The 13,931-nt window shown below is 42.5% G+C and overlaps 1 protein-coding gene across 11 annotated transcripts in view; it reads right to left on the bottom strand.

The window, feature by feature from the left end:
• Positions 1-2,534: 2,534 nt before the first annotated feature.
• The window catches only part of KMT2E (lysine methyltransferase 2E (inactive)), an 85,282-nt gene continuing 73,885 nt past the window's right edge, over positions 2,535-13,931 (bottom strand). For all 11 annotated transcript variants that reach the window (XM_077338114.1, XM_077338118.1, XM_077338117.1 and 8 more), the window contains 7 exons: positions 11,834-12,087; positions 10,994-11,050; positions 10,255-10,824; positions 8,088-8,377; positions 6,060-6,148; positions 5,713-5,804; positions 2,535-4,802 (listed from right to left, as the gene is read on the bottom strand). In XM_077338114.1, coding sequence (XP_077194229.1) covers positions 3,279-4,802; positions 5,713-5,804; positions 6,060-6,148; positions 8,088-8,377; positions 10,255-10,824; positions 10,994-11,050; positions 11,834-12,087 — 2,876 coding nt within the window. In that variant the 3' untranslated portion in view covers positions 2,535-3,278. The remainder of the gene's footprint in view (positions 4,803-5,712; positions 5,805-6,059; positions 6,149-8,087; positions 8,378-10,254; positions 10,825-10,993; positions 11,051-11,833; positions 12,088-13,931) is intronic.

The raw sequence follows: 13,931 nt of genomic DNA, 5'->3' as shown, positions 1-13,931 counted from the left end.
CCTTTGTTGGTATCTGATGGTGCACTGACTCAAAATCTGATACCCCAAAATCTTGTTGGTCTCTAAGATGTTAACTGACTCAAATCTAGCTATATGTACATAAGTGCTACTGGCTGTCACGTTGGAATCCATCACGGTTACTCATGTAAACAATTAGTGAAGAGAACTATGGTTTCCCTTCCCAGATGGGATACCAATAATTCCATTATTATTAGGTCCTGGTGGGCCCTACCCTTAGAGAAAATAAAGGTCCCATCTCCATTTCATATTTAGCTATGGTTTTAGGGGAGTGTTACCAAGGCCCCCCTTCCTACTTTGCTGTGTGTTCCCTGCTCTGATTCCATTTTGGCTAAAATCACCTTGGCAGTTGTATTAGGAGCTCGCAGTGCCTTGCAGTGTAGATGGTGAAATCAAGGCTCTCCTCAAGTTTAGACTAATGAGTGGCTAAAATCTTGGACAGAGGACTGATTTGAAATCTACATGTCTACTCATTGCCACAGGGGCTTGTGAAGCCTGACACCACCTTAGTCTGTCAAGGTAATTTCATCAGCAAATGCAAGTCTTCATGAGTGTGAAATCAAATTAGTATTAAAGCAGCCAGGAGAATTGATTCCTTTTTGCTCACCTCTTCTGAATGCCTCCTGACCTACCAACCTGGATGCAGTCTCCTTTGTTACCTTTTGTCCTGGCATGAGGGAAGCTTCCATCCTGCTAGCGCTTTTGTCTACCCTGCCTGGATGCAATTTCTTTTAGACACAAGTCTAGGAAGTCTCCCCTCTGCCAGGAAATCCATAGCTTCTCATCCTAGAGTCACCCTGAATTCCTGAACATTTCTTTGAATGAACATTTCTTTTGTACTCTCTGCCACCCAAAACTGTGCAATCTCATCCTTTCCATTTGCACAGAGGCAGCCAACTCTACATTTATTTCTCTGAGACGTTGGGACATTTATGTGCCATGCAGGAGCACCCCTCCATTGCCTTGCCTTATTTTTCTTTGGAAGCTGTGCCTAAAACCTCAACTCTCAACCCATACATCATTGAAACAATGTACTGAAAGATATCCTGGGACTTTCAGCATTAGATTCTGCTACCCAGGACAGTATTTCAGCAAAAAACAAACACAATCTCTCATGTTTTCAGAGCCCCTCCCCCTTCCCATGGGTGCCTCATCCTATTTCTGAGAAACCAGTATTTCCTCTGGAGTATGAGATGTATTTGGAAATTTGAACTAAGTACCCAGTACATCAATTATGTTATTGTTAAACATGTTAGTCTAAGATTTCGGAGACCAGAGTTCAAATCCCCACGTAGCCTCAAAGTATGCTATGTGTGACCTAGGCCAGTCACACAATTTCAGTCTAAGCTATGTGGAAAAGGAAGTATTTTCCATCATACATTAATGAAATATTTAGTCTTGTCTCAGTGAAGTGGTTTATGACATCTCTCCTCTTAGGTCCTCTTTCGTTGACTGAGATACAGACTATTATGAGTGGGGGAGGATATGAGCGAGAAAATTTCAATTTGGAATTTTCACCAACTGAGTGACTGAACCTAACCTAGCCCAAACCCCCATAACAAGCAGATTGGGTTTGGGATGGTCCATTTTGCTCCAAGGGATGGGAAGGAAAACAGACTGCTAAAATGGCAGAGTGCCCACCCTGCTGTCAGGCTAAAATGGCTGCAAGTAATTTCAGTGATCAATTTTGCCCCCCCCCTCCTGACTTGAAGTGGAGGAAAGCAAAATGAGCTGCTAAAGTGGCTGCCAACCAGAAGATGGGTGTGCCTGTTGGTTGTTAGGTTTAAATTTCTGGCAGCCTTTTAAACTTTGCTTCCCCCTTTGCTAGGCAGGCATTCTCATCTGTCAGCCTGAAAAGACTGGCAGCCTGTGGTCTGCTTCACTTCCCCTCAGAGAAGAAAAACTGATCACTGAAAAGGCTTGCATCTATTTGAGCCTGGCAGCAAGGCAGGCATGTCCCATCTGCTGTCAGCCTGAAAAGGCTGCCAGCCAAACCCCTGAACCTGACAAAAGTCCAGGAAATGTTTGGGAGAGTCACCTCCCTTAACCTCTGTTCAGGAGGCACAAACAGGCATTTTTGTGGGAAAATTTGGTTAGTGCCCATTCCTAATTACAAGCATTCTAGGTTCTGCTGCATTAGTGGATGGACATCCCTGCAAAGGCGAATATTTGTGTTGCTGGGGTGGCAGTTTCTGCTTGGCCTTCACATGATACAGAAGTGCAGCCAGTTGCTGTCCCTTTTTGATGGTGATTGAAATAGGATTTTAAAAGTTGTTAGAACTAAATTTGATAGAGGTCAGGCTTTCCCTAGTAGAAGCAGACTGAATCAGACTGTTCATTAATTGTGCATTTGCTTCTTTGAGCCATATGTGTTCCTAACACTCTGGGTCCCAGGATACCAAAATCACCTTAATTTACAGTATACCATCTGTAGGAATGAACCAGAGTTTGAGAGTAGAGATTTTAGTCAGAGTATTTCAATAACCATTATTTTTAACATCAATTTCACTAGACAGTTTGTTAAAACTGACATTATTGTGATTTATTAACATGAATTAAAATGCCCAACCAGTGCTGCAATGTGACAGTATATTAAAAAAATTAAAGTTCATATACTGTACTACTTCCACAAAGATCACACATTCTTGCAAAAGACTTGTATGTACAATACTATATCAAATGAGGAGCAGCGTTAAGCAGTTTTACACGCAAAAAGAAACAGTATTTACAGCACTTGTAGGAGACATTAGAAACAATCTATACATTAAATTACAATGTCTGCAAATAACTTGAAATAAGAGCCATGTCCACACCAAACTATAAAAATCTGTATTGCATTTTCTATCTATATGCACACGAAAACTGTTGACAGAAGATGAAAAAAACCTGTTAGTGCCATCACTAAGCTGTGTACTTATTTTAATTACATATGTATAAAAAGTAAATATAGAAAACATTCACTAAATGAATTTAACTGCAACAATAAAAGTTAAAGTTTCTGCAGCATCAAATCTACTGCCAGAACAAACAGCTGGAATGTTCACTTACAAAGTAAAAAATGCCTCATACTGGCTCAATGGGCACAGTGTCAGGAATTTTTCAAAGCAAAAATGGAAAAAAATACAGTCAGAGAGCGCGCACGCACTGGTGTTTGCTTTTATACAAAGTCATGTACAAGCTTTAAAAAGTACCTTGAACAGGTACATATGAAATATACAGTTTTTACATAACATTTTTAAAATGTTTAGAAGGGGTCCATTTTAATGCCACCCTGAACCATGATAATTGTTCTGAAAAGTTGGTGGCACCTGCGCTCTGTGAATAGGTATTTGCCCAGGCACTGGAGATGCCTGCTGAGGTCCTTGCACCCCATGAGGAAGGGGGACAGAGCTAGGATGAGGACAGAACCCTGACGCTGTCGGTGTTGGAATACTGTTTGGTCCTTGAGGCTGGAGGTGAGGACCCTGCCCTGGGAGTGGACCATGGGGGCCTGTTCCAGCAGGCTGATGCTGAGGTCCAGGTCCCAACGGAGTATGGTGTGGAGGCTGTGATGGATAGGAGGAGACCGTTGAGTGGGCACTGGCGGGAAAAAGTGGGGGCCCCTGATGAGATGGGTGGTGCAATCCTTGTGCTGATGCCACATGATGCCCAGAACCTAAAACATTGGAGGGTGGTGGTGGTGGTGGCGGTGGAGCTGAATTGACTACATGCTGGTGTTGTGCTTGCAAACCTTGGTGACCTGTTGTGGGGTGAGTAGGATGGTGGTGAGAAAGGGGACCAGGAGGAGGAGGAGGGGGTGGCAGATGATGTCCAGCAGCCGGAGAATGGAGATGTGACCCAGGAGCCACTGCTACAGCATGCACCGGCCCTACAACATGTGTTGCTGCATGCTGCTGATGGGAGCTTTGCTGCTGCACGAGATGTGGTCCAGGCACAGGAGGTGGTGGTGGCGGTGGAGGAGCAGCAACAGCTGGAGTCTGATGGTGAATACTGGGAGTCTGTGATGGCAAAAAATGCCCACTGGTAACATGGTGCCCTGAAACTGGCTGCTGGCATGCTGTACCGGTAAGGGCTTGATTTGGTCCAGAGGGAAATACAGTTTGTTGGGGTGGTATGCTACTTTTTAACTGACTGTAGTTTTGAAAGTTTCCTGAGGGGGGCTGCTGGTTTTGATAATAAGTAGAGGAAGGAGGTGGGGGCGGGGGTGGAGGGGGGGCACTGGTGTTGAGATTTTGTTGGTGGAACTGATTGTAGGCGACAGAAGAGGTCTGGGAAAAGAGCGTCCCGCTCGGTGGCTGCTGCTGCTGCTGCTGCGTGTTGGGCTGAAGGGTCGGCGTTGCGGGATAAAAACTTCTGTGAGAGTCTCTCTGAGGTGTTCCAACTTGAGGTGATGGAGGATGATGAGACCGATATGGTGATCCTAATTGTTGTGAATGAGGCTTTGGTGAAAGGTAGCCATGCTGAACAGGTGTGTGAGGAGTAGAGGACTTGGGAGGGTTTTCTACATGAGGTGAAAGGGAACAGTGTAGCTTCAACGGTGCAGAAGGCAGCTTTTGAGAGTGAGAGAGAGGTTCTGCTGTGCTACGCAAATGGGCCTGGGCTGTGTGGTTTTTTGAAAGTGCTTCGACGGTGCTTGTCAGCTGTTTGGGTTGCTGGTCAGGTTTGGGGTGAGTGGAGCCCTCAGAGGCCTCTGGAGTAGCGGCTGCAGCATCCCACTGGGCATCCTGCTTTGTAGGGGTTCTCCCCAGAGACTGGGCAGGAGCCACAGGACTCGGTGAGGAAGGCTACCAGAAAGGAAAAAAGAACTTTGAGTACTGATCCACTCATGTTTAGAAATACATCCACATAATGATCAACATCTTTTCTTTTGAAACTTATTGTCCAGTTTAATTAACAGATTCCTGTTAAACTAGATTACATTCTATAAACTAGATTAAATTCTGTAAACCAGGTGGCCATTCTGAAAAATGTACTTTTTATGAAGTTAAACATATTTCTGGCACCTTTCCAATTGCAAGCTTGGATTCTACTTCTCTGTCTTTTAAGGTTTCCAAGATAAAATGTCTCTTACTGCTTCTTTTTAGAGAGCCATAGTTGATTATTTATTCAATTAATTTAATGATGTATTGTTCAATCTATGTTTCAGAGAGCACAACAATGCAGGTCTGTTTATATCATGTGGCCCTCAGGGACACAATGGCATTCTTATAGAGCTTCAAAGCCACTTCTGAACGAAAAAACAGTTGGGATTCCCCTGTACTGGAAAGGACTTCCCCTCAGGCTTAGAACCAGTGCATTAATGTTTGTTCCTCTTGCAAATGTGTTTGATTTAGATGCCACCCAAAAGCTTTTCTGGGTTCCTTTCAATTAAAAAGCTTCAGTAGTGAAGATGGCAATTTTTACGTACAAATTTATCCAAATGCACAATCATTAAGCCAAACTGTACATTAGCACTGAGAACAGCAAGAGCACCCTTATGGCTCTGGCAAGTAACTAGAGGCTGAGCAGTTTCAGGACTCAAAATGTCCCATTTGTCCTCAGCCACTGACTGGCAGGCAAAGCGATACTGTTTCGATATACAGATAAAATAAAGCTAAATTCTGAACTTCACCTTCAAATGACAGTAACCAGGAGAGTAATTATAGCATTTAAGCCATGTACATACACATTTAAGAACTGGGATTATTTTGTTACCTTGTTCATTTTTAATGGACTCTTGCAAGTCTTCAGAGAAGTATCTGGGGATGGACATTCACTTGTGGGCTCAGGGTTTTCAGAATCAGGATCTGCAATAAAGGAAGAAAATGCATCAGTAAAAGTGCACCATAGTTAAGAGTAGACTCTTGGAGGTTATATAAAATGACTGACATTCTAAAAAATCTAGAACAGAACCATTTTCCTGTATTGAAATAAATATGGATCCTGCTTTCTCAGTTACTCTCATCAGACTTCAGCCTGAAAAGCTAACAGGTTTAAGCTCCCTCAAGCTGAAGCAGACCAAAAGCATTCCAACAATGCTAGACGGTGAGACAGTTTCTTACCACAGTCCTTGTCTTTCCGGTGGTCACTTAGAAGCAATGCTCGCTGATAACTTCGCTCCCTCACTTGCTCCACAGAAGTTGAAGCAGTCCTTAAAAATATATATATAGTTGAATTTTAATTCTTCACAGTTCTAAATACTTGTATGCACCCAGAAAATGTATAATATATCTCACAGCATTCAAGTGCTCTGGTAGTAACCAAAAAGGTTTCAAGTTTTGCTAAACAAGAAGAATTCATACAAGTTTATAAAAGGGACCTTACTTTCCACTTATATGAAGAACTCCAATTCTAAAGGAGCCCAAGCCCAAATTCTAAAGGAATGGGGATCTGATGTGAAATGTTTTGAATTCAAGGCTTTTAGGGATACACAACTATTCAGAAGGTAAATATTGTCAAATCTTAGGATGTGAACATCTGGTGAACTGTCATAAAGCTGTATATGTGTGATTTCAGCCAGATGTACACTGGCAATTCATAGCACTGGCAATTCATAGGAGTTTAAGATTTCTCCAATTTCCATTAGGGGTGTGCAAAAAACAAAATTGGCATTTTTCAGGTTGGGTCTATTTGACCTGAAAATATTCTGGTATTGTTGAAAACTCCCAGATCCAAATACTATACTGTTATTTGGATCTGGGATTTTTCAGATGTCGCAGACCCACAAAGAAAAATGTCAATAAGAATTTTAAAAATAGTGTGGTTTAAACTGCAGTACAAGAGAAGTTGGCCCAAGACCTGCATGCGGTGGGGAGGTTTCTCTCTCTCCCTGCTGCCCCAGCTGATGTGGTGCAAGACTTTCAACTCCTGCCATCCCAGCTGATTTAGGGTATAGCTGGAAAAAAACTAAGCCTGAAAAATCAGTTTTTATTTGGGATCCGCTATATCAGATTATCAGATCTGTATTCTTGGCTTAAATAATATTTCAGCTCTGTTTATTCAAAATGCACACCCCTAGTAACCATGTTTAGATGTGAATATTAAATATTTCTAGAACAGATCAAAAAGAAACTGAATACTGCTACAGCAAAGTATACATCAATAAATTAGAATTTAATTTCTTATTATTTGAGTTGTCTTGATCCAACAACAACTGAAGCCATTTCTCATTTCCAAAAGAAGGGACTTTGGAAGTTCTTTGGGTTAGGGTGCACAGGTAACTTTCATGTCCAGGAGTGCAAAGAGGAAGTTCGTATGTCTGACTCAGGAGGAGGAGAGATTTGGGAATGCTGGTTCATGGACTCTGGGCCGTCTATAAGGGAATACATATGCCTGACAGCACTGGAAGATGTGATCAAAATATAAATGTATATACAAGGGAAATGCACATTTCAAAAGGTGCTTTACTGCACATATCTTACACTGACCTGGATGAAAGGTGCATGTATGCATGGGGCGGGGGGGGGGGTTGTCTTAAATAATGATGTCTTCATTATTATTCTAATGGTTTGATTTGCACTGGGGGAGAAATATTATAAGATATGCACAGAGAAAGAAGAGGGTATTGGTTAAAACAAATCCAATTCATGATCTTCTATCTGATTAAGGGAACTTTGATTCTTGAAAGTTTATACCTTCAGAATTTATGGTGCTACTGGACTTGACTCTAGCTCTTCTACTGCAAACCAACACAGCTACCTTCCTGAAACAATTTTCCCTGTCAGCAGTTCTGTGAGAACTACCTGGCTGTTCCTGACAGTACTGCTTTTTCTACTGTTCTCTGTTATGACCACCTTCATTTTTAGAGCAGAGAAAGCAATTTTTAAATATAAGACATGCAGCCATATGCAGGCAGCATGAGGAGTTTGCACAGATGAAGTCCCTGACAACTCAAAAGCACGTCTTTCCTCATGCACATAAGCGTTCATAGTATTACAACTAATTCTGCCAAGCTGTGCTCAGGCAAATGGGCCAGCTGCAACTAAATGGATTCCAAACAGTCCCACCTGAGCTTGGAGGTCAGGACATATGTTCAAAAGTCCACTTTGCCACTGTATCAACTTGCCATTAAAAGCTCCAAACTGTCTTACCATTGAACCTCTGGCTCATTCTTCTCGCTTGAAGCTTCTTTTGACAAAGAATTTTCAGTTTCTTCTGAAGTGGCACTGTAATCAGCGGTTGGCGGGGCCAGAGGGAGACTTCCTGTGTGCTCCCGTTCCACCTGCTCCCCATTTTCATTGCTATTATACCCATCAGCAGCACTAAGGTTGTTTCCTCCACCACCAGCATGAAGTGACATGCTAACAAGGGGAAAGTTGTCAGCCTTCGAGCCACTTTTTCTGGCTTCTCGCTGCCTTTTACGATATTCTAGAAGTGACACCTATTTTGAAAGGCAGAAAGGAAAGTTGAGTTCTTATTTCAAGGTGTTAGGCAAATTCGTAATGCTATTAAAAAAACATACATCTAGTTGCAAAGTACTGTTTGTCACTGTTTCAGATAATAGTGTCACACTGCTTTTTGGTACAATTTTTTATGTTTACACTGCTTTTCAGGCCCCTACACCAATTCTGGAAAGCTTAATATAAAATTGGAAGGTGAAAAGAGGAACTGTATGTAAAATGCAGGAATCAAGATGGAGAGATTTTGGTCTGTCTCTGCTGCCCTTTTGCCCTAGAATAAGGAGCTGTCAGAACCATTTAAGGGTATTTGGGAGACTGAAGTGCAGATTTATTGGTGCAGTAGCAGGTTGCAGACTGGAACCTGTTGCCATTCAGTTCAATATTGCTGTCTCTACCCTATAGCCAGCAACTTGGTCATTCGTTTCTCTTAAAAGTTCAGATACATCTGTACTTGCTGAGTTTATTTATTCACTTCTGAAGAAACAAAGGCTCAATCTATGTTCTATATATCCAAATATACATATTGCACACAGTATTTCTTGCATGTGAAAAAACTAATGTGTCTGAAATTGAAAAGCAGTTTTTAGTCCCCAGAAAGGAACTTTATAAAATAACCTATTCCTTTAAATGATGAGAGTGTTCACAAATTTAGTTAAAGGAGTATGACTCCTGGCCCCAATGCAAATAAATGAATGGTTTATCACTTTGGTCTTAGGATTTTCATCAGTGATTCCCAATAGTCTAACTTCCTGGTCTCAAGAATTTACAGAGCAATAAATTCCCTTGAAGTTACCCTTATTCCTCCAATACTGAAACAACCTTTACATCATTTGTTTGGGAATAATGCCGAAACTGGCAATAATCTGCTTTAAAGTGCAATATTTCACTCAGCACTTGGCAATAAACAAAATTGGGGAAGCTGTCATATTATAAACAGGTCTTCACAGTAGCAGTCTCATAGACCCCAAGGCAGCTGCTGCGTGGCTGAGCAAACCAAACTTCACCCACTTTGTTCCAATTACACTGAGGAGTCCATGAGGGATCCACATATGGATCCAAACCAGTCTCGAACTTTTCCTATACTGAAATGACCACTAATTCAACCTAGCCATAGAAGATGTTGATATAGAAGTTTTAAAAATAAAACTTTTAACATTTACTTTACTCACTATATGTTCACATGGCTTATGACTAATTAATCTGATATTATTATTATTATTATTATTATTATTATTATTATTATTTATTACTCGCCACATCCAAGTAGGCTTGTGGCGGGTTACAGATGTCCAGTTAAAACCCCCATTAAAACCCTATTAAAATGGACAAAAAATACAAATACAGTGGACCAATAACCCAACAACATGGTGGAAAACACCCCTCTACCCCCAACCCCTGCCCCTACCTCTAGAGAGAGGAGGCAGGAAAGAGGAGGCAACTGTAATTGAGTTGCAGCTTTACACCAGGGGGGTCCCATCGATCTTCCCCTACTGTCCTAGCCTCAACCGTAGACCTGGCAGAAGAGCTCCGTTTTGGAGGCCCTGCGGAATGCTGGAAGATCCTGCAGGGCCCACAGCTCACCTGGGAGCTCATTCTACCAGGTTGGGGCCAGGACTGAAAAAGCCCTGGCCCTAGTTGAGGCCAGGCGTGCTTGTTTGGGGCCGGGAACAACCAATAAATTCTCACCCGCAGAGCAGTTGCGTCATGTGGCTAAAACCTTGTCAAGTAGTCATTGTAATCCTCTTCAGAACTTGAAACCAGGCAGAATACAAACTTGTTAGGTTAAGTTTCTTACACAATTTCTCTTGCACAACAGGGTATGCAGAATATATGAATTATGGTTAAGGTTGTTTGTTACCTTTTTCTTTTGGGGAGGATTCAGGGGTGTGCAATTTCCATCCATCAAGGTGTCACTACTGACAGTCCTTCCAAAGCCAGCTACAAGTCCATCCTCAGAAGTACAAAAACCAGGCGCTTCCATGAACATGCCTCTTGCATCATCTGGAATCAGGCACTTTGACTCACTCACTCGGAATCCACCTCCTATCTCCAGCTGATGGGAAGGTGTTAAATCCCTCAAATTAGAATTCACAGAGAAATTTACACCTGTCCTATCGGGACTCTTTACCCAAGTGGGGTAAACTGTTCCCCGCCCACATTGAGCAGTTTCCAGCTGGCTGCTTGAATCAGTCCTATCATGGCCAGGGGCATCCAATGGTTGATGCAGTACACTTTGCTCAATTACTTCGAGTCCCAACTGGAGGTCTGCGGTTGTTTCTTTTTCTCCAGAGCACTGCCTGGCGCCCTCAGTCCTGTTTCTCGGACTAGGATAGCCAATAGTCTTTATTTCCTGCAGGCACATGTCCGTTAGGTTGGAATTCCGGAAAGAGCCAAGTGCTAACATTGCTGCTGATGACCGGTCATATCCCTACATAAAGAAAAATCATCCTGGTGTTAAGTTCATTTTCAATATAGTATTATCACAATACAATAAAACAACATCCCCTTTTCATAAGCAGTTTACTTTTGCCCAGTTGGCAGAAAGAACGGAATAAAAAAAATGATTCTTTGCCAAAAGACATCTTGGGCACACTAACCTCTTGACTATATGTTCGCCTCTTAACTTCAGGGGAACTTTCAGGTGATGAAATGTTCTGCATCAAAAGAAAAAGTTGAAAATAACACATGAAGCAGTTTTGGAAGGTGGGACAACCACTCCAAATTTGAAGACAATATTCCAAGTGCTTATTTGATTTTTAGCCTGCCTCATGGACTAAAACTGTGCAAGTTACTTTTGAAACAATTTATGACAGTTTCTGCCCAAACTATTTCAAATTGTTATGTGAGCAAGAGAATGTTGGGCCTAAATCAGCAACAATTTATATGCACATACAGAACTCTTGCATGGACATTTTCATTTATTGGGAACAGTACCAAGATGTCTCTCTTTATTAGAGGTGTGGTTTTTGGCAGACTGAACAATTACACTTACTAGGTATTATTCTACATCAGCCTTTCTCAACTTTTTTGCCATTGAGAAATCCCTGAAACATTCTTGAAGCTTCAAGAAACTCCAGAAGTGGCAGAATCATGCAAAATATGGCTGGAAAGTATAGCTGTGTAAATGCCTACCCAGGGCCCCTCTGCTTCCCACCCTCTCCAGATCAATCATTCGCCATTTGGAGAGGGTGGGTGAGTTGACATGACCATATATGGTCAGATCGCCCGATAAATGTTTAACAAATTAAAAAAATATATAATAATTAATTAACTCCCACCCATTCAGAAAACCATCCCAGGGAAGTCAAGTAACCCCAGCATTTCAAAAAACTAGTTGAGAAAACCTGATCTACATACTGAAATCTGAACAATTAAAAAGACACTTCTATTTCCTAGTGGCGATTCAACGGAAAAAGTAAGGCTTGTGTGAGGCTCACCTCAAAGTGCATTGCATTTCCATGAACACAGGGAATCACTGGAGTAACAGGAGAGCAAATGGGCTTATAACCATTCTTACAGGTTTCATCTTCTGTTTTTATTCTAGGTGGAGTAGCAAACAACAGTGGATCTGAGGAAGAGATATCAGCATGGGTTGGTGTGGCATACGGAGAAGGAGTAGGTGTAGAGGTTTCTGAATAGGTAGAATCCAACAGCTGATACAGTCTTCGCTTCTTTAATGGTGTGGTGAGGTCTGTGTGTTAAAGTAGGTACAAAAGTTAGAAAACAAGCTCAATATAGGCGTAAAGACAACCTTGAACATAATTATTAATAGACTAACCGGAACACAAAATTTAAAATATTAACACCCCACTTTCTCCCCATTAAAAGTCCTTGGCTGCAGAGGAAAGGACACACAGTAATGGGTTTAAACTACAAGTACAACGATATAGGCTAGATATCAGGAAAAAATTTTCACAGTCAGAGTAGTTCAGCAGTGGAATAGGCTGCCTAAGGAGGTGGTGAGCTCCCCCTCACTGGCAGTCTTCAAGCAAAGGTTGGATACACACTTTTCTTGGATGCTTTAGGATGCTTAGGGCTGATCCTGCGTTGAGCAGGGGGTTGGACTAGATGGCCTGTATGGCCCCTTCCAACTCTATGATTCTATGATTCTTAAGGTGGCTTCTGCTTCAACTTCCCTAAGCACTGGCATCTCGTCAACTATGGAGTGGCAAACATTGTTTAAGAAGCATGCCCTACTATTCAAAGCAAAGCAGCAGCCCCTCATGCCAGCTAGTGGGGGATTCCCAGGATTCAGGGATTGGGACTTGGAAACAAATACATGCCTATGCAACTGCAGGATAGAAACCACAGTCCCCTTTTGAAGCCTTCCATAGCCCCAGAAGTTTGGAAATATCCCACTGGGATCCAATGTTCTCAGGGGGTTGGGAGCAGAGTTAGAGGAGACTGGGAAGCCATTTGAATCCAACTGCAGGCCTGGGTTTGGGAATGAACCTGTCAGATGTCCTAAAACAGAACAAAGAACTTGTCTGTATTGATTCTCCTGAATCTCCAGCTTTCAGCACCATTGAGTATGGTATCCTGGCTGGAATGGCACTTGGGGGGAGGAGAAGATACCACACTCCAATGTTCTGCTCTGGTCTCATTGTTTTTAAACATCTATGTGAGCACCTGGCAAGGTCAGCCACAGATTCAGTACTGCATATCACATGGAACCAGAAACAAGTGAGACAGTGGATATGTTGAACAGGGGACTGAAGGTAGTAAATGGCTGAGTGAGATTAAAAAAACTGAATTTGAATCACTGTCAATCATAGGGGCAAATCAGTGAAATAAGGCTCAACATATTTATAGTGGGGTTGCCCCATCCCCCCTTAAGGAGTAAGTTAGCCATTTGAAGTTGTAATTAGCTCAATTGCTTCAAGTGGATGGTCAGGTGTATCTGGATCACATAGTGCCTTCAACTTGCTACAGCTGCTTCATCCCTTCTGGCCACAGTTCTGCTCTGGTCACCTGCAGGTCTGATTGCTGTGAGGAGCTCCTCATCTGCACTTCTGAAGTTAGTTTGGAAGCTACGCTTGGTTCAAACTGGAGAAGCAAGACTGTCAGTACTTATTCTAGGCAGCAAACATAAAGAACTTTACTGGCTGCTTCTTTGTTACTAGGGTCAATTCTAAGTGCTGACTGTTACTTTTAAAACCCTTAATTGTCTATGCCTGGGATCCCCTAAGAACCTGTCTATCTGAGCCTTCCATCAGCCCACATCATGTGCCCTTAGAATCATACAGTTGGAAAGGATCTCCAGGGCCATCCAGTCCAACCTCCTGCTCAATGCAGGAACTCACCACTACCTGCCCATGCACAGTGACCCCAATTTCATGCCCAAGTGATCCCCCCACCATGAATCTCCAGAATCCAGCCTGGCCTGGAGGAAATACACCTGCCGTTCCAGAGTGGCGACCAGAAATTCCCTGGGTAGCAAGGAAGGAAGGGCCACAAGAAACAAACACTGGTACATGCCTTCCTTCCCACCCACTCACAATCTGCCTAAGTTCATAAAATCAACATAGCCTCTGC

Source organism: Paroedura picta, chromosome 5 (assembly GCF_049243985.1).
Source record: "Paroedura picta isolate Pp20150507F chromosome 5, Ppicta_v3.0, whole genome shotgun sequence".
In the NCBI taxonomy this organism is placed as follows: Eukaryota; Metazoa; Chordata; class Lepidosauria; order Squamata; family Gekkonidae; genus Paroedura; species Paroedura picta.
The sequence above is the reverse complement of the archived record's forward strand: the minus strand, read 5'-3'. Positions and strand labels throughout refer to the sequence as shown.